The 27,136-nt window shown below is 35.5% G+C and overlaps 1 protein-coding gene across 3 annotated transcripts in view; it reads right to left on the reverse strand.

Moving 5' to 3' along the window:
* The window catches only part of TUSC3 (tumor suppressor candidate 3), a 250,951-nt gene that overhangs the window by 68,929 nt on the left and 154,886 nt on the right, over window positions 1–27,136 (reverse strand). For all 3 annotated transcript variants that reach the window (XM_077772704.1, XM_077772707.1, XM_077772697.1), the window contains exon 6: window positions 23,643–23,732. In XM_077772704.1, the coding sequence (XP_077628830.1) occupies window positions 23,643–23,732 (90 nt within the window). The remainder of the gene's footprint in view (window positions 1–23,642; window positions 23,733–27,136) is intronic.

Genomic DNA, 27,136 nt, shown 5'->3' on the forward strand with positions numbered 1-27,136 from the left:
AGAGAGAGAGAGAGAGAGAGAGAGAGAGAGAGAGAACGAACCCCAAGCAGGTTCTGTGCTTATAGAGCAGTGCTTGATCCCACGAATGGTGAGATCAGACACTTTACTGACTGAGCCACCCAGGTGCCCCTAAAAGTCAAATTAATACTACTGGTTCTAGGGGTGCCTGGGTAGCTCAATCGGTTAAGTATCCGACTTAGGATTTCAGCTCACGTCATGATCTCACTGTTTGTGGGATGGAGCCTTCTTGGGTTTCTCTCTCTCCCTCTCTCTGTCCCTTCCCCCTGTTCACGTCACTCTCTTCTCACAAAAGAAATTAAAAAAAAAAAAAATACTATTGGTTCTGGACAAGATGGTTAAGTGTATTTTCTCCCTGCTCTTCCTGTAAATACTCTCTAAATCCTGGATGTTATACATAAAACAAACATAAAAAGACTCAGAAAGGTAGATAGAGAGAAAAAAAAAAAGCATACAGTCTAGGGATCTCAGGAACCCAGGTTTAACACAACAGTGAATTCACTGGGATTTCTTTGCACTTGACATATTTGGAAATGGATGATACTGGAGGAGCCAGCAAGCTAGAAAACATCAATGGGCCCAGACACCATCTGCCCACACCCCATCACCACACACACACACAAAAACCCTCCAAAACCTGATGTTTCTGGCCACAGGTCCAGAAAAGGTGCAGCCTAGCAATATGACTTTTAAACAAACATTCCCTCAGGTGACTCTACCCAATTCTTGCTTCACATCATCCCATGATTTTCTACTCCTCACAATATTAGTAGCAAATTACCATAAGGCTTTTAAGGTGCTTCATACTCTGGCACAAAGTTATCTTTGATTGTCTCGTAGCTCAACACTTACAGGCACTAATCACATAAAATTACTTCTGTTCTACAGACAAGGCATGTGGCCTTTGCTCATTCTGTCCTATTTTGAATATACTTTCCATTTCTCCTCTGATGAAATTTTACTTTTCCTACAATATTCAGCCTTAGGGAAAAGGTCTTTCATAACTCCTTACTCTGTGTTCCTATATCATTTTGCTTTTATCATAATTATAGCTTTTGTCACACTGTATCAGAAATGAACTATAATATACTTACCTGTATCCTTGAGAAAATTGTGAAATTCGTGAATGTAAGAATTGAGCCGCAGAATATTGTGACAATACCAGAGCAACACAGAGTGAAAGGCACACAGCAGTTATTGACCAAATTGAACTCCAGTGATTTCACAGGTAGGTATTTCTGGTGGCAGAGCGCGGGGAACTTCATTTTTTCCAAGTCACTGCCATTAGTTTCGTAGACTCTGAGATTATTTGGATTTGTGTGGCCTTGGATACTTATTATATATATCATCATCTATGCTTACTGCAGTCACTGTAATCTTGTTCTTTTTTTTCATCTAAGAAACATGCAAAAGACAAAGTATCCAATCTGTAATTAATAATGAATTCTACCCAAGTGTTTTCTACAAGTAGATTGCAGATTACAATACTCTACCTGGACCCAAAGCCTGCTTGTGAGCTAGCAAGGCATTTTATAGAAAGTCTGTGTTCTTTATGACACTAAATGGAATCTAAAAAGCCACAAAGCATCCCAGTGGCTTGACACTGTTGTCTACACTCTTATGAGGGAAAAAGTTCTACACAATCAGAATCTAGAATTCATTAGAATTTCCCACTATAATAAATGAAGAAGTTTCATCCTGCATTTAAACTGCTTTCTAGAGCAAGTAGTACTTTTTTTTAAAAAGTGTTTTCTGTGGAGTATTTTTCCCCCACTTTCTTGAGATACAGACTTAGAACACTGTGTAAATAGAAGGTGTGCAACCCATGAATATGATAGTTACATATTGAAAGATGATTAATACCATAGCATTGGCTAACACTTCCATCCTGTCACGTAATCACCATTTCTTTTTCTGTGGTGAGCACATTTAAGATCTTACCAACTTTGAAGGATATGCTATGGTATTGTTAACCATATTCACCCTGCTTTAAATTATATCCCCAGCATCTTATACATCTTGTAACTGGAAGTTTGTATCCTTTGCCCAGTCTTTCCCTATTTCCCAACCCCAGTGCTACTCATCACTGCTCTGCTCTGTTTCTCTAAGTGCAGCTTTTGAAGGTTCCATACAGATGTTATATCATACTTTTAAAGTATATTCTATCAGGTTCGTCTTTGGCTTATTTCACTCAGCCTAATGCTCTAAAGGTTCATTCTAGTTGCTAAAAATGGCAAGACTTCTTTCTCATGGTTGAATATCCATTATACACATACCACATTTTATCTACCCCTTCCTCCAATGACAAACATATGGGTTGTTTCCATATCTAGACTAATGTGAATAATGGTGCCATGAACACAGCAAAACCTTAGATTACGAGTAACTTGTACTGTGAGTGTTCCTCGAGATGAGCAAACATTTTTCATTTTTAACTTGATAAATGAGTGATATCTTGCAATACAAGACTACTTGTATGCAAGTATGTGATGCCGAATGTCACATGATTACACCTGAACCAATGGTTCTTGAAATTCACCTTGATATACAGATGCTTTAGATTACAAGCATGTTTCCAGAATGAATTATGCTTACAAACCAAAGTTTTACTGTATCTCTTTAAGATCTTTTTTTTTTTTTTCATTTTTTGGATACACATCCAAAATTAAGATTGCTGACCATATGGTAGTAATATTTTTAATTTTTGAGGAACCTCCATACAGTTTTCCATAGTAGCTATTCCAATTTACATCTCTAACAGTACACAAGGATTCCTTTTTCACTACATCCTCACTAACAATTTATTTCACAGATCTATTTCTATTTTACTGAAGCAGAGTTGACATACATTGCTATATTAGCTTCAGGTGTACAAAATAGCGATGTGACAATTCTGTACATTACTCAGTGCTCACCATGGTAACTTCAGCCACCATCTGTCACTATGCAACATTACAATATTACTGACTATATTCCCAGTGCTGTACATCAAGATGAGTAAAGGGGATTAAGAGAAACTTCCAGGTATAAATAAGTCAGAGATTATTTCTTACATTTTCAATAACAGCCATTCTAACATGTGTGGGGCAATATCTCACTGTGATTTTAATTTGCATTCCCCTGATGACTTATAATACTGAGCAACCTTTCATGTACCTGTAGACCATCTGTAGGTCTTCCTTGGATAAATGTTTATTCACATCGTCTGCTTTTTAAATCTAGATATTTGTAAATTTTGCTACTGAGCTGTATGAGTTCTTAATACATTTTGGATATTAACTCCTTATCAGATACATGTTGCAAATATTTTTCCCATTCTGTAGGTTGCTTTTACATTTTGCTGATGGTTTCTTTTGCTGTGCAGAAGCTCCCCAGTTTGATGGAGTCCCATTTATGTTTGATTTTGGGACCATATCCAAAAAATCATCACAAAGAACAATGTCAAAGAGTTTTTTCCAATGTTTCTTCCAGGAGTTTTATGGTTTCAGGTCTTGGATTTGTCTTTTGTCCATTTCAAGTTCCTTTTTGTGAATGGTGTAACATGTAAGGGTCCAGTCTCATTCTTCTGCACATACCTATCCAGTTTCCTCGACCTCGTGTATTGAAAACTTGTCTTTTTCCTCATGGACTATTTTTAGTTCCCTTGTTAAATACTAGTTGACCGTTTGTGAGAGTGTTTATTCGTGGACTCTCAATGCTCTTCCATTGGTCTATGTTTCTGTTTTTATGCCAGGACCATACTGTTTTGACTACTACTGCACTGTGGTATAGCATGAAATCAAGAAGTGTTGTGCATCTAGCTTTGCTCTTTCCCAGAATTGCTTGGGCTATTTGTTATTTATTCAGGTTTTTGGCTCCATACAAATTTCAGGATTTTTTTTTCTATTTCTGTGAAAAATGTCATTGGAGTTCTGATAGGGATTGCACTGAATCAAGAGATGGCTTTTGGCAGTGCTCTGGCTAAAACTTCCAGTAGTGATGAGTAGAAGTGATGAGAGTGAGCACTCTTCTTGATCTTAGAAGAAAAGCATTCAAACTTTCACCATTGAGCATGATGTTAGCTGTGGTTTTGTCATATATGGTCTTTACTATATGTAGGTCTATTCCTTCCATACCCAATTTGTTAAGCATTTTTATCATGAAAGGATGTGGTATTATGTCATGATTTTTCTGCATCTGTAGAGATGGTCATAAGGTTTTTATCTTTCATTCTATTCATGTGGTGTATCACAATTATTAATTTGCATATGATGTACCTTGGATAAATCCCATTTGATCTTGGTGTATGATCCTTTTCATATCCTTTTGAATTTGGTTTGCTAATTTTGTGTCAAGAAATTTTGTATCTATATTCATCAGAAATACTGGTAATTTTCTTTTCTTCTCATGTCCATATATGGCAATGGTATCCAAGTGATGCTGGCTGTGTAAAAATAAGTTTGGTAATGTCCCCTCACTGGTCATTTGGAAGAGCTTGAGAAGAAGTGATGTTATTATTTGGTACAATTCACCAGTGAAACCATTTGGTCCATGGCTTTTCTGTACTGAGAAATGTTTGATGACTGACTTATCTACTTACTCATTATTAATTTGTTCAAATTTCCTGTATCTTCATGATTCAGTTTTGGTAAGCTGTATGTTTCTAGGCATTTATCCATTTCTTTTAGGTCTCCACATTGTTGGCATAGTTTTCTTGATAGTAGTCTCAACATCCTTCATATTTCTGTGCTATCACTTTTAATGTTTCCTCTTTTCAATTTTATTTGTCTTTTCTGTTTTCTTAGTCTACCCAAAGACTTGTCACTTTTATTTTAAAAAAACAGCCCTTAGTTTCACTGACATACTGTTTTTGATTTATATTTTATTTCTACTCTTTGTTATTTCCTTCATTCTGCTCATTTCAAGTTTATTCTTCTTTAAGATGTAAAGTTAGCCTGTTTATTTGAAATACATATTTTTAATATACGCATTTATTATGATAAACCTCTTAGAATTGCTTTTACTTCATCCTATAGGTTTTGATGTTGTGCTTCCATTTTCTTTTATGATTTTTTTTTAAGTTTATGTATTCTGAGAGAGAGAGGGAGAGTGTGAGTGGGTGAGCAGCAGTGTGAGAGGGAGAGAGAGAATCTCAAACAGGCTCTTCCTCGTGGTCAGCATGGAGCCCGATGCCGGGCTTGATCTCATGAAACGTGAGATCATGATCTTTATGATAAGTTTTAGCAATTCTTATACAGATTGACAAATCATTTATTGTTTTACAAAAGATTTGTTATTGATGTTCTATCAACAGAGTCTACGTTTGGAACTGCATATTCCAGTAGTGTGCAAGCCGTCCTCCTAGCTATGTGTCCCTGCTGCTTTTTCACCTTCAAATCCACAGTAGACACTAAGGGAAACCCTGGTGAGAATGGCACATAGCTGTGGTTATCAGCAGAATCTGTATATAATGGGTCTGTTTGTCAGCTGTGAACTTCCAATTCTAGCTTTAAGACTCCAATATTCTAAGTAGACTGAGCTAACTGGATGAGACAGCTTAATTAAAGTCTGCGGGGTATGTTGTTGGGTCTTCATTAGCTATTAGTTTTTTGTTTTTGCTTTTAAATTAAACATTGGCAGGTGCCTAGGTTGCTCAGTCAGTTAAGCCTCCAACTCTTGGTCTTGGATCAGGTCATGAGCTCACGTTTCCTGAAATCAAGCACCGCACTGTGCTCTGCACTGACTGCACAGAGCCTGCTTGGGATTCTCTCTCTCTCTCTCTGCCCCTCTCTCTCTCTGCCCCTCTCTCTCTCTGCCCCTCTCTCACTCATGCTCCTTCTTGCTCTCTCAAAATAAATAAACAAAAAAAATTAAAGAGTAAAAAGGAAACATTTGTAATGTTTGTTACTGTTCATATTTTCATATATTAATTGTGAAATAAAACATGCCTATAAGACCTAAAACTGTTATTAGAATAAGTTTCACTGCACTGAACTTAAATTTAAGTGAATACACAGAGCGTAAAGAAAATAGTGCACTCAGTATGATGCTGCGCTGATTTGCAAGTTTGTTTGTCACCATTAAGATGCTATGTAATAGCACAAGCCAAGTACTAATGGTTCACTTAACAGCATGAAAGCCATCACAAAAGCAGTTATTACTGCATAGCTACAGGGAAACTATACAACTGTATGGTTACATGGGACATAAAGATAGTCTGTTAAAAAAAAAACATCTTCAATAAAATGCATTCAGTGAAATAAATACTTATTATAACTCCCAACATATATTAATGTGGCATTATTTTCTAATTTCCCAAGATTTGACTTTTAGCTGCTGCTTGAGGACTATGATTTTACCATATAAAATCCAAAATATTTTGCTGCATTGAAGTTAGTTCAGTTGTGGCTGAAACTAAGAGCTGTGTCCTCTGTGTACATGCAAAAGCATGTATGTACAATGCAAAAGCATTGTATTGGAAAAATGGCATGCCGTTTCATCTAAAATTTATGATCAATGAAGCACTTTTTTGGGGCCCTGGGGTGGCTCAGTCAGTTAAGGGTCCATCTCCGGCTCAGGTTATGATCTCACCGTCCATGGGTTTGAGCCCTGCATCGGGCTCTGTGCTGACAGCTCAGAGCCTAGAGCCTGCTTCAGATTCTGTCTCCCTCCCTTACTGACCCTCCCCTGCTTGCACTCTTTCTCTCTCAAAAATAAATGAACATTAACAAAATTTTTTTTAAATGAAGTACTGTTTCTGTGTCTCAGGCAGCCATAGTCTTACATTTTCTCCAGTTCCTAAACACTCTTATTCCTCAGGGATTTTGCACATAGTAGCTTTTTGAGGGACATATTTTAGTCATAGGTTGGAAACTGTATAGGCTTATTTAAATATAATTACCTTGAATGGAAATATTTACAATGGTGTTGAGTAGGTTCACTGTAATCTTTCTACCTCCCCCAGAGACGATGTCAACATACAACTAAAATTTTTAACCAAACAGTTCATCATAATCAATACATTGAAGATATGCAGAATCCTTACAATGGAGTTTGGGATTGGGATTCTGCCCTTTTGCTTATTCATGTTTTTATTTTTCCATCCAGTAAATACTTCTGGGGAGCCCATTAAATGCTACGTACTATATTTGCCTTAGTAGTGCCAATGTATCATGGGGACGTGGAGAAATGTAGTTATCATATGGGTTTGCCTAAAGTCTCAGTCAGTAAAGCTTCACCTATTATTGCACTGCATGGTAACAGAATATAGAAATCCTTTATAATTTTGCCTCAGTATGATGGTCACATTGTTGGTATGACGCTGCATCTTATTTCTTGCAAACTTTGCCTTAAGTCTTCTTACTTTTTGATTTTTAATGTTTTTGTGTCTAGTTGGACTTTAGTAAAACTTCATGCCTTTATCTCTACCATCTGTTGCTGCTGCTCTATGCTTTCATCATCACAATATGCACTCTTAATCCTAAACTGACTGACCTTGATTACCAGCTTCTGGAACTCACGCAAACTATCCCTACACNCTATATTGGCCTTAGTGCCAATGTATCATGGGGACGTGGAGAAATATAGTTATCATATGGGTTTGCCTAAAGTCTCAGTCAGTAAAGCTTCACCTATTATTGCACTGCATGGTAACAGAATATAGAAATCCTTTATAATTTTGCCTCAGTATGATGGTCACATTGTTGGTATGACGCTGCATCTTATTTCTTGCAAACTTTGCCTTAAGTCTTCTTACTTTTTGATTTTTAATGTTTTTGTGTCTAGTTGGACTTTAGTAAAATTTCATGCCTTTATCTCTACCATCTGTTGCTGCTGCTCTATGCTTTCATCATCACAATATGCACTCTTAATCCTAAACTGACTGACCTTGATTACCAGCTTCTGGAACTCACGCAAACTATCCCTACACCTACTTTCATTTGTTGCCACTTACGATCCTACCAATTATGAAGGGCCTTGTGATTTGTATCCTTACCTCCCATCAAAGCATTTCACGTGATAGATATTAAATGAATAGTTAGAGAAATAAATCTTTCTTTACCAAAAGGAACTCAAACTATACATTCAGCCTCTCAAAAATGTTTACTTAAAACAATAGTTTTCCCTTCTAAGGTTGGTTTGTACTTTGTAATTAAAACCTTGAAAGCATATATACAGAAGATTAAAGAATTGTAAAATGTGTTTTCTTACGTCACACTTGTTAATCTAATACAGTTAAATATTCTGAGAATCCAGAATAAGTGCAGTATCAGAGAAGAAAAAACAAAAACAGAAGATGATCCTTTCCACAGAGAAAAGGATATTTACTCTTTCTAACTGATTCATAGTGTTTAAATTTTTTCCAATTTGGGAAAATTATTTAGTGCATTAAAGAGAGTAATATGATCTTTAAAACGCAAGGAAGTTATTCTCATCCTACCATAAAACTGAGTCAGTTATATTAAACATAATTCATAATGGACATACACATTCTAGTTTTAAAAAAGCATTTTAAAGTTTTATCTTTACAGCTTTGCAATAAGACCATGTAAATGTGAATAAGAGAGTAATTCTTGTTTAACCCTTGATTTTTAAATATTATTATATTTTGATTCTCTAAATAGCTAATCAGTGATTTAAATATAATTAACTTTTCATAAACCCAAATGAAATTTACATTCAAAAGTGACTTTAGAATATTATATTGCCTTTAGATAAAAAGATTATAAACTATGAAAAAACTCATAAAATGTAAGTATTAGGTTCGGTGAAATATGTTTTAATGTTTTTATATTAAGAAAACTTATTTTTGTAAAGTCTTAGTACCACCAGTCATATATGTCACAAATATTCATCAAAACCAAGAACCAAAAGATATCGTGTCACTTTTAATTAAAAAAAAAAAGTCACAGTAGTGTTTGATCATGTTGTTAGATTATGTTTAGCTTATAAATAAGTTCTAAAACTCCAGAATAATTAATCACTCTAAAGGGAAGAAAGGATAGATGTGCACTGGTGAAATTTCCCATCATTTTGGATGAGTCATGCTGAATATTTTAAAATAACAATAGATCTCTCACCTACTTCCTCCTTCTCCCTAAATGTTATTAAACTTGTGGTGTCATTTTTGCTAAAAATTAAAATAGCCTAAAGTATGTAAGAAGAGCATAGGTAGAGAAATGAATCATATATTTTTTTCTGTTAATTCTGGTTTATAACGAACACACAATGCATTTTATCTTGGAATGATGTTCTTTCTCCATACTTATTAAACCCTCTTTGTCTCTCCTAGTGCAAATGTCACTTTTCGATGAAGTAGCTTCTTTATGTTCTTGGATGCCTATAAAATTCTTCTATTCAGAATGGCTATGATAGTTATTTGTCCTGTTTATTGAATTCCTTTCTATTTTTGAATAACCATGTCCACTAATGAAATTAAAGTATCTTGAGTATAGACTCAAAATGTTACTCACCTTTATAATCCTCTTTATACAACTGGATATACTGGAATGAACAAGTCAAAAAATATGCACTCAGAATGACCAAACCTAATGGATTTATGTACATTTTTTTTTTTTTAATATTTAGGTTACTAATGCTGCCTGTGCTTCCCAGCTATTTATAAAATGTCAACAGTTTTTGGTTTGGTTTGGTTTATGCTTGTTTTCAGGTTAACCACCAAAAACAAGTGCTTTATTTTTTTTCTACTCCCTAACTAGGAGATCATTGACTATATACTATATTAGTATGTGTTTAATTATGAAATTATTTCTTGCTATAAAACTATATATGTGTAGTCTACTTAATAGTTTACCTATAGAGGTGATTCCTTTCATGCACTAAAGTTTAATCTATTTGAAAGAATCTGGACTTGTTCCAAGTGTATTTAATTTGGACTTACCCCCAATTGTCTAATAAAATATAGAATTGCTATATACCATAAAATGTTTTAGAATAATTTTAAATTATTGTCTGCCTTTACTATAATGTATACTCTTATTTTATCCATGAGTGTAACTGTTTTTTAAAAAAATTGAAACTCCATTCCTGAAATTAATTTTATAACAGATGTACTAGCAGAGGTGCTGTGTTAATAATGCAAAAATGCTTTAATTCTCTCTCAAAGAAGCAATTACCGTGAAAAGCAACATTTTATTTCTGCCAAGATGTCGTGTCCAACATCACGTCTCACAAGAATCTGTCAATAGCTCTGAAAGTCAGGTAACATTAGTTTCTATTCACTAAAAGAATGAAAACTGTATTTTTATTTTCAACAAAAGGGAACGCTATGAAGTGAGTTGTCACTCGCTATATAAATGAAATTTTTGTGGCAGTTTATTTAGTTATTAAATCTTTAAGTTATAGTTGCAGGTTCAAAATGTAAACTATGAGTCTTCAGGAATCCTTTGCCAGTTAAAGGACATTGCATCATCACTGAAGCACAGATCTGCATAGATTCAATTTAATTGAATATGAGAACTGATAGCTAAAATTTATTCTTATCCACTCAAACTTTTAAGGGACGATAAATGGTATAGACTTTTAAAAAAACTTAATAGTATAAAAAGTGTGTATGATTGCAAATATAGTAAGCACTCTATCAAATTCTGTTGTTCTTAAAGAGTTCTACAGCTGTTCAACTCTTACAAACTATCTCAAGCCTCATATAGGAAGAAGAAATGTCTGAATTATTATTCTCATAAACTCTATGGCACCTAACTTGTTTGGAACTATTATATCTCAAAATAATATTTGCTATTAGGTGATTACAGTATCTGAAAGTACATTTTGATATATAGGAGAGTTCCCCAGTACCTTTCCCTCATTTTACATACAAATTATTTTTTATACTTCGCATTGTGATGGGTCTTCATGGCATTCTTATATTGTTTATACTTTAAGTTTTGATTAAGTAGAAAAATTATTTTTCTCCATTGTGCTTATTGGTTAATATATTAAGTTTTGAAAGCATGGACATCTTCAATATAAGCAATAAACTGGTTTATTAAAATACACAAACAACATATCTGATAAAGGGTTGGTATCCAAAATCTATAAAGAACTTTTCAGACTCAATGTTCCCCCTACTCCCCTCACCAAAAAAACAACCCAGTTAAGATATGGGCAGAAGACAGGAATAGACACTTTTCCAAAGAAGACACCCTGATGGCTAACAGACACAGGAAAAACTGCTGAACATCACTCATCATCAGGCAAATACAAATCAAAACCATGATGAGATTCCACCCCCCACCTCTCAGAATGGCTTAAATTAACACAAGAAGCAACAGGCGTTGGGGAGGATGCAGAGAAAGGGGAACCCTCCTGCAGTGTTGGTGGGAATGCAAATTGGTGGTGCAGTCAGTCTGGAGACCAGTATGAAGGTTCTTCAAAAAACTAAAATCAGAACCATCCTATGATCCAGCAATCGCACTATTAGGTATTTACTCAAAAGATACAAAAATATATAACTGAAGGGGCACATGCACCTCAATGTTTATAGCAGCATTATCAACAATAGCCAAACTATGGAGAGAGCCCAAATATTGATTGACTGATGAATGGATAAAGAAGAGGGTGTGTGTGTGTGTGTGTGTGTGTGTGTGTGTGTGTGTTAATGGAATATTACTCAGCCATCAAAAAGAATAAAATCTTGCCATTTGCAATGATGGAGCTAGAATGCTAAGCAAAGTAACTCATCAGTGAAAGACAAATACCACATGATTTAATTCATACGTGGAATTTAAGAAACAAAGCAGACAAACATATGGGAAGGGTGGGGGGGAGAGAAAGGAGGAAAACAAACCATCAGGGACTTTTAATGACAGATAACAAACTATGGGTTGATGGAGGGAGATAAGTAGAAAGTGGCTGAGATGGGTAATGGGTACTAAGAAGGGCACATGTTGTAAAGAGTCCTGGGTTTTGTATTTAAGTGATGATCAATGAATTCCACTCCTGAAATCAATATTGCACTGTATGTTAAGTAACCTAAAATGAAAGGAAGGAAGGAAGGGAGGGAGACAAGGAAGGAGGGAGGAAGGGAGGAAGGAGGGACTATCTAAGGGCAGTCAAGTTTAATGTAGCATTGGTACCAAAATCATTTATACCTATCTTGAAAGTTTACAAATCAGGAAAAGTTCTGTTAACACTCAACTAGTGTTACAGGGTTCCAAATTTATCAAGAGAATTATCAAATTCTCCAAATCTATGGGGGAAACAATATACTTGTTTTTATTAATATGTGTGAAGCTTATGCTTCTAAAACATTACTTAATGGTGTTACACATAAAGAATCATGGCTTTTCGTGTGAATCTGTTAACAACTTGTATGCCCCACTAGTAACCCAATAAAGCCATGACAGGATGAAATAAAACATAAAGCATTCTGGTAAGATGAAAGAGATATGGCATGGGAAGTGAAACCATATTTCCAGGGAATAAGTAAAATACATGAAAGCTTATTAATGAAAACATGCAATGAACTTTGATGAAGTTCTTAAGCAAAAAGAAACTGTGCACCAACGTCCACATCAATAGACCCTGGATGTTAACGGACGTTATCCAGAGCTTCCATTTGGCATTAGAGATGCTTTGCTTTGCTTTGTAATTCTGTTCCAAGTTTTGCATTCTGCTGAATCTCTACCAGTGTTGTAACCAGAAGGAAGGAAGAGATGTATCAGACGATCATCTTAACCTTGAATATTTCTCTTTTGTTTCGCTATCATCTTTTTATAGCCTCATCTAGGGAACATCTACAGACTCATTCCCTTGTTTGACTGTGTGTATGTAGAAGCTATTGATTTACTTGATATAAGAAAAAGCCATTCAATTCTCAGTGGCCTTTTAAGCTCTCTGCTTATATTTTGAATGACTAACCTGGTCTTTAATGTTCTGCAACTCATATTTGTCATTCCTTTACAGTTTAAGACAAGAACATTCTCTTTAATCTATTAGCTATAGATAGCACTTTGCTTAACTACATAATATATTCTTTCCCCTGGATAAGAAACTATAGAGTGGTACCATTTATTGATACATATATTTTGTAGTTTTCTAAATTTCTATAATGAGCACTTATTAATTTTATGATCAAAGCGTAAATTTTGAAAGCAAAAGCTGAAATACAAGAAGGCAAAGTATCTTATTTCAAAAAATAATTAGAAGAATCAGATAGCAGAGAAAAACAGCATGGAAACAAATGATAAATTTTCGGACTACACCTAGCCTCGCAGATCTTTAAGTCTCTAGGGTCTTATTAGGCCCTGGTCGTATTTAAAAGGATTATGTTTGCCAACATTACAGAGGTCTCATGACCTTTGCCCTGTATTTAATTAAGCAGTCTTTATGCAGAAATTAGATTGTTCAGGGACTCAGATTTCTTAGCATTTCAGGCAAAATTTTAAAATGGATTTTATCATCAAGATTCAAACATTAACAACTGTTACTATTTAGACACCTATATTTAAAAATAATTTATTTTAATTATCATCAACTTAGTCCATGAATGACTCTATCATGTTAAAGACCCACCATTCAAATACTGGCTAAACTAATTTCTCTTGAAATGTTACTTTTCCTCACTTGTAAAAAACCTACTCTCTGACCACAGAGTATTGTTACTCAACATCTATAAGATGATGTGCATGAAAGCACTATATATATTATATACCAGCATTTTGCAGAATTTGTCTAGTACTACGTAAAATGGAGGCAAAATTAAGTTGAAAGGCACTGGGTTAAACAAAATTAAATTTTTTTTAAATCAATGAATGTGTACCATAAACTTCTACATGCATAATATTAGATGCAGTGTTTACCAAACCTGTGATAAGGAAAAGATTCTAGAGAATACTAACAACAACGATCTCGTTTAATCTTTGGCAACAGCCTATTAGGTAAGTTTTACTACTAGACAAACTCATCTATGAAAAATATGTGGTAGAGTTGAACTCAGCATTATTAGCATTCAAAGCATGTATTGTTTTAAGCATGCATTTAAAGCATTTTTCTTTATTCAAGTGCAGTTGAATGATAATATTATATTAATTTCCAGTGCAGAACATAGTGATTCCCCATTAACATGATGAAATGAACACCATAATAACTAGCTACAATCTGTCACCATACAAAATTGTTAAAATACTATTAACTATATTTCCTGTGCTATACATTGCATTACCCTTATTTTATAATCAGAAGTTGGTACCTTTTAATGCTCTTCCCCTATTCCACCTGTCTCCCAACCCCTCCCGCCTCCCCTCTGGCAACCATCCCCTATGTTTCTGCTTTGTTAATTTGTTTTTTAGATTCCACATACAAGGAAAATTATATGGTATTTGCCTTTTGTCTTTCTCTGACATACTCCACTTAGCATAATATCCTCAAGGTTCATCCATGTTGCCACAAATGACAAGATCTCAGTATTTTCATAGCTAATATTCCAGTGTGTACGTGTATACACACTACAACTTCTTTATTCACTTACCTAATAGTGAACACTTAGATCGTGTCTGTATCCTGGCTGCTGTAAATAATGCTGCAATAAACACAGGGGTGCGTATGTCTTCTCAAATTAGTGTTTTCATTTTCTTTGGATAAATACCCAGAAGTGCAACTGCTGGATCACACAGTTCTATTTTTTAGTTTTTGAGAAACATCCATACTTTTTTCCACATTGGTGTCACTATCTTGCATTCCCAGCAAGTGTGCATGAGGGTTCCCTTTCCCCCTGCAAACACGATTTTCTGTCTTTTTGGTACCATCCATTTTCACAAGTATGAGGTGATATCTCTTTGTGGTTTTGATTTGCATTCCCCTGATAATTAGTGACTTTGAGCATTTTTCACCTACCTCTTGGTCATCTGTATGTCTTCTTTAGAGAAGTGTCTATTCAGGTCTGATGACCATTATTTAAATTGTACGAGTTTTCAATATATTTTGTATATTAACCTCTTATTAAGTATATCATTTGTAAATATCTTCTCCCTTTCAGTAGCTGTAATTTCATCTGTTGATGATTTGCTTTGCTGTGTAAAAGCTTTTTGCTGGATGTAGTCCCATTTGCTGATTTTTGTCTTTTTTGCTCTTACCTGAAGAAATAGATCTAAAAAAATATTGCTCCAACCAATGCCCAATACTATGTTACCTTTTAAAAATTTTATTTTCTGAACTTGTATTGAAATCTTCAATCCCTTTTGAGTTGATGTTCTGTATGGTTGAGGACAGTGGTCCCATTTCGTCCTGGTGCGGCTGTCCAGTTCTGCCAACATCACGAAGAGACCATCTTTTCCTCATTGTACATTCTTGTCTCCTTTGTCAAAGACTGACTATATAAACACGGCTTTATTTTTAGACTCTCTAATCTGCTCCACTGATCTATGTGTTTTTGTGCTAGTACTACACTGTTTTAATGACCATAGCTCTGTAGTAGAGTTTGAAATCAGGGAGCCTCATACCTCCAGCTTTGTTTTTCTTTCTCAAGATTGCTTTGGTTATTCTGTATCTTTTGTGGTTCCCTATGGATTTTATAGATTTCGTTGTTCTACTTCTGTGAAATATGCACTCTGTATTTTGACAGGGTTGTACTTAAGCCACAGACTGCTTTGGGAAGTATGGACGTCTTAACATTAATTCTTCCTACTCATGATCATGGTATATCTTTCCATTTATTTGTGTTTATCTTCAATTTCTTGTGTCATCGTCTTACAGTTTGCAGAGTACAGAAGAATGCTCGTAGAAGTATAGCATGCACCCAGAAAAGTTCCTATTTCATAAGTTTACAACTAGATGAATTTCACGAACTGACAGCACCTGTGAACCAATCACCTAAATAAAGAGATAAGACCTCTAGGAAGCTGTCTCATATCCCATTCCAGCTACAACTCAGCAGCTCAAAGGGACTACTTTTCTGACATTTAACACACAGATAAGTTCTGCCTGGTTTTGAAGTTAAATTAATTTTTGTGCCAGGCTTTCACTTAACATTTTATTTTTGAAATCCATTCCTTTTGTGGTAAGTAAAAAGTAGTTACATATATTCCACTGTTTGTACTATGATTTATTTAATCATTCTGTTGATAGACATTTAGGTTGTTGCCACTCTGGGGCTGTTAAGAATAACTCTATTAACATTTTTGTACACTGCATTCGACAATCATTTTCATGCATTTCTCTTGAATATACATTTCTGAAAGGAAATTTCAGGATGATGGGTATGAGTATGATCAGTTTTACTACATGCTGTCAGCTTTTAAATTGCTTGAACCAATTCATAATCTAGTTACTCAAATTCTACATGGTATCAGTGTTACTGATTTTAATCATTATGATAAATGTGGTAAAAATAGCACCTTACTGTGTTTTAGCTTTCATGTACTTTATAAGTAATAATAAGGGTGAAATCTTTTTCAAACGTTGATGCTTCCATACAGTATTATGGTGTCACTGTGGTGATATATGTGGGCATAGGCTTGTGAAAGCTCATTCTGTTAAACTGGTCTATTTGTCTATCCTTCGATGAGTAAAATGCCACCTTAGTTAATGCAGCTTTAAAGTAAATTTTGAAATCTGGTGACCTAAATTTTGAAATCTAGTTAGCTTTATACTTCTCTTTCAACACTGTCTTACTATCCTTATGCACTTGAATTTCCTATAGATTTCCAAAGTATAACTTAAAAAAAAAATTTAAGCTTTATTTTTGAGAGAAAGAGAGAGAGAGAAAGAGAAAAAGAGAGAGAGAGAGAGAGAGATCGGGAGAGAACAGAGGAGGAACAAAGAAAGGAGGAGACACAGAATCCGAAGCAGGTTCCAGGCTGAGTTGTGAACTCAAACCCCGATGCAGGGCTCGAACTCACGAACCATGAAATCATGACCTGAGCCAGAGTCAGGCACCTAACCAACTGAGCCACCCAAGTGCCCCACTTAAAATTTAAAATATCACGTGATAATACTGAACTATATCTAATAAATAGGTGCCCTAAGTGAAAACTGGTCGGTCTGAAGGAAGAAACAAAATTAAGCCTTTTAATAACTGATGTGGCTTTTATGCTTAACAAATGTAACATTAGATGTTATAAAGCCAAATTCTATTAAAAACTTACTTATACAAGAGAAATGGCAATCTCCTTATGTAATTAATATTTGGCACAAAAGACCTAATCATCACCCAGAATTCTATTTAGAAATTAACAACTTGATAGAAAAGTGGGGGGAAAAAATCCACTATGTCTGAAATCACAGAGACCTTCACAGTGCAATCCTAAGGTATTTACAAAGTTACTTCACTTTAATATAACACTGAAATAATTCTTGATGAATAATTTTAACACAAATCCCTCCAATCATCTAAGATAGAGTTGAAGTAAAACATTTATGTAATTTTGCAAAAGTAAACAAAAATTACAATTCAATTAGCTGATCTTTGTGTATAATAGTTACCTACAAATAAGTTACTTATTTGTTACCTACAAGTAAGTCTTTAAAATGTAAGTGGAGAGAGTGGCTAGGTGTTACCTACAAATAAATCTTTAAAACTAAGTGGAGAGGGTGGCTGGGTGGCTCAGTTGGTTAAGCATTGGACTCTGTTTAGGCTCAGGTCATGATTTCACTGTTTCTGGAGTTCAAGGTCCACATCAGGCTCTGTGTGGAAAGTGTAAAGCCTGCTTGGGATTCTCTGTCTCCCTCTCTGCCCCTCCCCTACTCATGCTGGCTGTGTCTCTCTCTCTCTCTCTCTAAATAGATGGACTTCTTAAAAAATCTAAGTTGAAATTGTTACATGTGAAAAACAATAAAAATGACTGTCTTATATAGCTTACTCCACTAAATGTACATTAGTCATCAAGAATTAATGCCAAATTATTAAATTCCTTTTATATACAAAGATGTTCCCTTTGTCATTTTATTCCATACCACTGAAAGGTAAATAGCCTCTTTATAATAATGCAAATCCTACAGGGTAACTTCTCTTTAGAAATGCAGGTTAAAATATGAAGAAATTACCAAGGAAGGATAGCTAATTTTTAAGTTATATCTTAAAATTTAAATACATCTATTATAAAGAAAAACATTTGCTATTATCATTCTAATGAGCAATCATTATTTAAAGTTCTGTACCAGTAACCATTTCATTTTGTAAAGCAAAGTTAATCTTCTATTTTGTTTCGGTAATATGAAAACACATTATTATGTAAATCAATTCATTAAAACAAAACTTAAACCATAATTTCCTGTTTCACTGTATGTTGGCATTATGCATATAAAAAGGCAGGAAGAGAAATTTTGTTGGAATATGTTAAAATGCAAACCAAGAAAAAAGCTAGATACTAATGGGCAACATTCAGCCTTCCCTTTACACAGTGGGAATATACTAGGCCTGGTCTATATTGTAAGCAGTGAATATCTCACATAAACCTACAACCGTATCCACGTTTCTGGCCAGCGATACACAAATGCAGCTGTTTCTGTAGCAAAAATTTCAGGATTTCTGAGACCTTTATGTTTTTTTATAAAACACAGGGGGATGAAGAGTTTGGAACAAAATCCTTTTTTTAAAATACTGTGGCTATGGTTTCAATTTCATCATTTCTATAATTTTTATTAAGTTGCTGAAAGTTAAGATAAATATGTTAAAAGATGTACATATGAAGGAAATGCTTTTCCCTTTAAAAATAGAGAAAAATCTCTTAATGTGTTCCTCTGAGCCATCAGAGTGCTTTTTCCTAAGGGCCATGCCCATCTCTACGTGAAAAACAGTAATACCAAAGTGTGGAAAATAAATACTTTTCTAAATAAACAGAGAAAATGTCTCTAATCTGAACCTTCAATGTTTGTGTCACATTAAGGTTAGTAACTGATTTATGCTGAATTAACAGTGACATCTTAATCCTATTATTCTTCTGACTAGTGAGAAAAAAATTAAAAAGAGAATTAAGATAATCCAATTTAAGAAACAAAAATCTCCCAGTATGAATCCTTATAATCATTTAATAAAACATTTATTGAGAACAAGCTAAATGCAATTGTAAAGATAAGAAATAGCTTAAGAGAAACTCTGCTATGTCTAAGGACTTGACTAAAATGGGATAGCTGTCAGAGAAAGACAAATAGTATATGATTTTCCTCGTATGTACAATTTAAGAAACAAAACAGTGGAACCCGGGGGGAAAGACCACAAAATAGACTCTTAACTACAGAGAACAAACTGAGGGTTGCCATAGAGGAGGTGGGTAAGGGGATGGGCTAGATGGCTGATGGGCATTAAGGAGGGTACTTGTTATGATGGACACTGGGTATTATGTGTAAGTGATGAATCACTTTAGTCCTGAAGCTAGCATTACACTATATGTTTAAGTTTTTAATATTTATTTATTTCTGAGAGAGAGAACGAGCACAAGCTGGGGAGGAACAAAGAAATAAGGGACCACAGAATCTGAAGCAGGCTCCAGGCTCTGAGCTGTTGGCACAGAGCCTGATGTGGGCCTCAAACCCATGAGCCCTGAGATCATGACCTAAGCTGAAGTTGGACACTTAACTGACTGAGCCACCCAGGTGCCCCTACACTACATGTTAATTAACTGGAATTTAAATAAAATCTTGAAATATAAAATAAAATAAAAAATAAAATAGGATAAATGAAACATTAAAAAATTATACTAAAAATGCATAGATACCTAAGTGCACTAACTACATGTTAATAAATGTATAAAGCAAGTAGGGAGCACTTCAGTGTAATTAAGCAGGAAGACGTCTCAGCAGGATGGCAAATCAGGTGAGATTTGATAGATACAAAGGATGCTCTAGGAATGCAAGCAGCAAAATAAAGCATATATTTAGGAAACAAGCAACAGTACAAATATGCCAATACTTAGGGTTTTTTGCAAAGTAGTAGAGTTATCAGGTAAAAAAGGGAATTATATCTCAGGAAATAGAGAGGCTCTTGAGATACTGGTAACTCAGGTCCATACATGTTAACATTATACCTATAACAAGTTATGTTTCACGAATATTCACATGTATTGAGTAAGCAATAGGTCACGCCCATCATCATCACAAACACTGTAGGAGCTTATTCCAGTAAATTACATGTAAGGAGAGCAGATGTATTAGAAAAGCAGTAGTTGAAACATTAATAGAGATTACAGTAAGAACGAAGGGTAGCAGGATATGACACTTCAAAATATGCCACTGGTGTAAATAATGACGTTTGGGGTGATGGTGGGGTTGTCCATAGTTGACAGCCAAGGAAGAGTTCTTGAAGATGTCTTTGGTGCAAAAGGTAATTTCATTAAAGCACGGGGACAGAAAGAGCTGCACTGGGCTTGTGATGGGTGATTCATTATATACCCTCAGGTTGGGAGGGGGTCAGGGATAAAATAATTCTCTAAGAAATTTTGGAAGCAAGGTTTCCAGGACCTTGAGGGGCTAGCAGTTGCTAGGGAAACACCACTGATCACTGTCTAATAAAACCTCAGTCATAAGGCCCTTCAGATGTATATGGGGTGGGGGGTGGGGAAATAAGCTTGGAGTATGATTGCCAGTATGTATTTTGGGGTACGTGAGATAAAGGAAGTAGACTTACAGGATCCTCAAGGTTGGGATAATGTTAAGCAAAGATTCTCTTTTGCCCCTAGCAAAGTGTCACCATCCAGGCTGAGCTCCTAGAGGGAAGTCGTTCTGTCGGTTTCAAGGCCTTCTCAATGGGCTACAGGCAGTAAGGGAATTTAGTTTTTCATTTGGCTTAGTTTCCCCCATGACCATGGCAAGCACTTAAACCCCCTTCCTTTGTTCTTGGGGAGCCAGGAGTGTCCTAGGAATATCACACATATTCTACCTGGGGGTGGGGCAGTGTGTATTTTGCCCTCAGCTTGTCCCCTGTCTCCCATCATAAGAATTATTTTGAGCTGAAGGCAACTAAGCAGATACAAGAAGAGCATTCTGCCCTCCCCAATCTGCCTAAAAGCAGCATATACATCTATGAAGGTGTCCCTCCACCCTCCCCCTTACCAGGAAGGACGAAGGTTAATTTCTGGAGACAACTTTAGACCCTTATGAATGGAAGGAAGGCACCTGTGACTTAAATCTGAGTACTATACCTCACTTTTCCTGGTCACCTTCACAAAAGTGGCCTCCCCTCCACACATTTCTTTCTTTAACTGAAGATGGTATTTGAGCATAAACTCTAAGTCACCTCTGAGTGTTTACAAATTTTTCCCTGAGTACCGCCCATGTATACAAGCAGTATACAAGTTAATAAATGGTGTTTTCCTCTTGTAATTCTGGATTTTGTTACCAGCATCCTAGCCCAAAACTCAGAAGAGTAGAGAAGTTAACACATTTCATAAGAATGTTGATTAATTTTCTATATACTTGAACAAATCAAATAATAATAAAAAGCAATGCTTAATGCTTTGAACCTAAGGAATATTCTTTTAAAAGAATATTCAAAAACAGTAATGAAAAACTTAGAAGTTTTCCTAAATTTACATGTTTAGGTATCATGAACATAATAGTGATCAAATCTTTGTGTCAGGACTTTCTTTATGCAATATGAAAATATCAGTGACAAAAACCGATAGTCATGCTGTCAGGGACTTATATCTTAGTGTCATGACAAAAGGCAAACAAAAATAATACAAAATAAGTAGATAACACAGCATGTTAGATGGTTAGTGCTATGAAGAAAAAATAAAACAGAAAAGGGAGATGGTGCAGGCACGGGGGAGGAGAGGAAAGGACTACACTTTCAAATAGGACTGTCAGAAAGACTTGCTTGATAATTATTTCCAATTATTTTTCTTTAAAATAATTCCATTTGCATATTAAAAACATTCAATTATTCTTCAAAGTAGTGACAGATTTCAAAAACATACACACGTAGCAAAACCCATGTCTAAATGACACTGGGAGTTGATCATCCAAAGAATCTAACTCTGATTCCATATCATTGCCATCTTTAGGAGAAATCTGAATATGTTCACAAAAATAAGACCAAATTGATTATTATGTAGTCTCTAATCTGGCAATTAGCAACTAGTCCTTAAAACCTGATTGGGCAGTCGGGGAACAACTGAATGAAGTGAATTATATCCCTATACGATAGAGTTGCACAAAGAAGTTCAAAGAAAGTCACACTGTAGAAGAAGAAATAAGTAATGTGTTGGCCTTCGTACTAAACACATTTGAAGTACTGGAAGCAGTGAAGAATAAATCTCATAAGATTATGTTATTATCTTTACAGAGAATTTATAACTATATTGCCGTATGCAAATTTTGTTTGGAACCACAATTTTAGAAATTAAGAATTCATTATTCTAAGTGATTGTGGTAACATGGTTACGGTTTTCAAAGGCCTTATCTTTTAGGGATACACACGATAGTACTTCTGTATGAAATGAAATGACATTGACCACTTATTTCAAAAGAGTCCAACAGCAGGTAAAGAGAACTGAGTGGGAGAATAGAGGAGCCAAGGATTGGTTGTGAGCTAGGGATTGTTTGGCCATGGGTATACGAGGGTGTCATGACATTATTTTCTCAAAAGCTATATGTTCTCCAAATGAAAAAGTTACAGAAGAAAATTACATTTTTAAACAGTTAATCATCACCAACTTAATAAATCCTAAGCCTCAAAGACAGCTGATCTGTTTTTTCAAAGTTTATCTATAACAATTTATCCAATTCACCAAAAAAAAGAAAAAAAACAAAACCCCAAAAATAATCCTCCCCAAAACAATATCCTAAGAAAGAAAACGAAAAAAATAAGGAAATTCAGTAGTAGTTTCTGACGTTAACTTTGCTACTGATTTCATTAATGTCACTTTTAATTTTATAGCAAACAGGTCTTAGCATTCTAATAAACGGACTACCAGAGTTCATATCACTCTCTTCTGAACTAAAGTACATTTAGCACTGATGGGACACTGACTACAAACTGTGCCTCGTTCCTCTGCTAGCATTACATATTATTACTACAACAATATGTAAAGTTGAAAAAATAGGTTATGAATGTCTATTTGATGTGGTAGATGTGCTAATTTTCTTTTTTTTTTAATTTTTAAGTTTATTTATTTATTTTGAGACAGACAGAGACAGAATGAGAAGAGGAGGGGCAGAGAGAATCCCAAGCAGGCTCCATTCTGTCAGTGCAGAGCCTGATGGGGGGCTCAAACTCATGAAACCATGAGGTCATGACCTGAGCTGAAACAGAGAGCTGGACCCTTAACTAACTGAGCCACCCAGGTGCCTCAGTACACTAATTTTCTTAAACAGCAAAGCAGTCCTCACCCTAAAAAAAGTAATATATTCATATAGTGTGTGTGTGTGCATGTGCGTGTGCGTGTGCATGTGCGTCTGCGTGTGTGTGTGTGTGTGTGTGTGTATGTATGTATACTGCAGAGGTAGTATTAGAAGAGAAAAAAACCTAAAATTTACAAATAAANAGTGTGTGTGTGCATGTGCGTGTGCATGTGCATGTGCGTCTGCGTGTGTGTGTGTGTGTGTATGTATACTGCAGAGGTAGTATTAGAAGAGAAAAAAACCTAAAATTTACAAATAAATCCTTTCTTACTAAATACTAAACATAATTTCTGATTGCCATATAAACAGGATTAAAGTTCAAAATGTGGATGCTTAGAACACGCACTTACCACTTGTCCATTGTGTGGGTTCTTATGAGCATACGGAGGTCCACGGATATGATTCCACATCTGGCCAGAAGTCATAGCAAATACTATACACTGAAAAAAAGTGTATACGTGAGTCAATATCAGAATCCTGCATTTTAAAAATATAATTGGCCATGAAACTGAATTTAAAAAATCATGTATCAGTTTACCCATTACCATGATTTTCACTTACTAACTATGGGACTTTGGGTACATTACTTACTTTCCTGTTTCTCGTATTTATCTATAAAATGGACATAATAACCATGCTAAAAAGGTATGTTAAAAATTAAATTCAATAACATATATAAAGCATCTGGTATAGTGACAATCTGGTATGTCCTAACCAAAGACAGTCAAAAGCATAGGTTATTAATCACCTAGATTCATAGTTCAAAGCGATTATATATATTATGAAATAGTAAAAATAAAGAATGTTTTTAACCTATTTAAATACACAGACCTCAACTTAGAGATGAAGAAGGCGGTGGAGTAGGGTGACTCTAGGCTCTTCTTGTCCCATGAACACAACTAGATTAACTATCAGAGCATCCTGAATACCCTGAAAACTGACCTGAAGACTGTCGGAACTCCACAACTAAAAAGACAGAAGAGGTCATACTGAAGGGGAGAGAGAGAGAAAGAAGCAGAGGGAAGAAGAAGGGTAGGGAGGGCAAGCAAGCATGAAAAAGGGGAAAAAACAAGAACGTCTTCCCCAAAGTCATTAACTTGGAAAACAAGAGGGACTGAAAGCCCAGAGTTGTAAAGGTCAGAGGGCTTGGCTGGGATAGAGTCCAGAGAAGCAGCGCCCTGTTCCTGGAGAGAAGGCAGGCAAACAGCCTGGCTGGAGGCATTTTCCTCCATCCAGGAAGCAGTACAGCTCTTCCTGACCTGCTGACACCAAGCCCCACACCCCTGCGCTCTGGGGGGAATGCCATTCTGTTCCCATGCCGTGGGCCCCTCCCCTCAGGTCAGCACAAATCCCTGTTCACACCATGTCCCCCACACAGAGTTCTGCAGGGCTTCAGTTCCAGTAGAGTTGGGTGTCCGTTCTCATTTCACCAGCAGACCAGGGCACACGTAGTAAAAACTTGTCACATTTAGGCCAAGGACCAAACACTGCCCAGAGTAGGCAAGGAAAGCCTCTGCAGATAACCAGCATGAAGGATAGAGCAGCCATAACACAATAGCAGAGTGTGTGCAGCACACACCAGAGATACTCCTTCAAGGGCTAAATGATCTCTTCTTCATAAGGACGTTATGTTGAACAGCAGAAAATATAACTGGCTTTTCTAACAACACAGAAGAAGGCAGAGACTTAGACAAAAATGCCAAGACAGAGGAATTTATCCCAAATGAAAGGACAAGATAAGGCCACAGCCAGAGATCTAAGTGAAACAGATGTGAGTAAGGTGCCTGATGGAGAATTTAAAGCAACAATCACAAGAATACTCACTGGGCTTAAAGAGAAGACATCAGGGAGACCTTTACCACAGAGTTAAAAGAATTAAAAAAAGAATCCCTCAGAAGTGAAAAATGAGATGAACAAGATTAGAAACAGGTTTGATGCAATGAATAGCAGGCTGGAAGAAACAGAGCAAGAAGTAGAGAAGTGAACTAGAAGATGAAATAATGGAAAGTAGGGTGAACAAAAGAGAGAAAGAAGAACAACTATGGAACATGAGAATACACTTAGGGAACTCTGACTCCATCAAGTATAGTAACATTCATATTATAGGAGTCCCAGAAAAAGAGAGCAAAAAGGGGCCAGAAAATTTACTTTAAGAAATAATAGCAGAAAGGTTCCCTAATCTGGAGACGGAAACAGGTATCTAGATTCAGGAGGCACAGAGAACTCTAGTCAAACTCAATAAATGTAGGCCAATACCGAAACATATTGTAATTGAATTTGCAAAATATACTGGTAAAGAAAAAGTCTTTAAAAAAGCAAGACAAAAGTCCTTAACTTACAAGGTAAGACTGCTGAAGATTTCTCAACAGAAATTTGGCATGCCAGACGGAAGTAGCATGGTATACTCAGAGTGCTGATTTGGAAAAATCTACAGCCAAGTATACTCTATCCAGCAAGTTTATCATTCAGTATAGAAAGAGAGATAAAGAGTTTCACAGACAAACAAAAACTAAAGGAGTTCATGACCATGAAATCAGCCTGCAAAGTAATATTAAAGGAGGCTCTCTGAGTGGAAAGACCAAATGTGACAGAAACAAGAAAGGGTCAGAAAAATCTCAAGAAACAACAAAATAAGTATTAAGATGGCACTAAATAATTATCATTACTTTAAATGTAAATGGACTAAACATTCCAATCAAAAAACATAAGGTGTCACAATGGATTAAAAAACAACACCACACATACACATATGGATCCATTTATATGCTACCTACAAGAGACTCATTTTAGACCTAAAGACATCTACAGATTCAAAGTGAGGGTATGGAGAAACATTTATCATACAAATGGAGATCAAAAGAAAGCCAGAGTCCAATACTTATATCAGATAAACTACCCTTTAAAGCAAAGACAGTACTAAGAGACAAAGGGTATTATATCACAATAAAGGGGACAATCCAACAAAAAGATATAATAATTGTAAATATTTATGTGCTCAACATGGGAGCACTCAAATATATAAAACATTAACAAACATAAAAGGAAATAACCAATAAGGCAATTAAAGTAGCGGACTTTAAGACCCCATTTAAATTAATATACTATCTAGACAGAAAATACACAAGGAAACACTGGACCAGATGGACAGAACAGATACATTCATAACACTCAATTCAAAAAGAGCAGAATACACATTCATTTCACATGAAAATGGGACATTCTCAAGAGCCGATTACTTATTAGGTCGCAAATCAGGCTTCAACAAATACAAAAAGACTGAAATCATACCATGCATCTTTTCTGACACAATGTTATGAAATTAGAAGTCAATCAAAAGAAAAAATATTGAAAGATTGGAAAGATCACAAATATAGAGGTTAAACAGCAGGTTCCTAAACAATGCCTGGTCAACTAGGAAATCACAGAAGAAACCTTAAAAAATACATGGAAACAAATGAAAGGGAAAACCCCCCACAAAAGTTCAAAACCTTTGAGATGCAACCAAAGTGTCCTTAAGAGGGAAATATATAGCAATACAGGACTACCTTAACAAGCAAGAAAAATCTAAAACAACCTAACCTTTCACCTACAGGAGTTAGGGAAATCATAATCATAATCATAGAAGTCTAAAGCCAGCAGAAGGAAGGAAATTATAAAAAATAGAGAAGAAATAATTACCTGGAAACTTAAAAAAACAATAGAACAGATTAATGAAACCAGGAGTTGGTTCTTTGAAAAAAAATCAACAAAACTGGTAAACCTCCAGCCAGACTTAACAAAAAAAGAGAAAGGCCCAAATAAACAATATCACAAATGAGAAAGGAGAAATAACAACCAACACCAT

Source organism: Crocuta crocuta, unplaced genomic scaffold, assembly GCF_008692635.1.
Source record: "Crocuta crocuta isolate KB4526 unplaced genomic scaffold, BGI_CrCroc_1.0 scaffold140, whole genome shotgun sequence".
Lineage (NCBI taxonomy): Eukaryota > Metazoa > Chordata > Mammalia > Carnivora > Hyaenidae > Crocuta > Crocuta crocuta.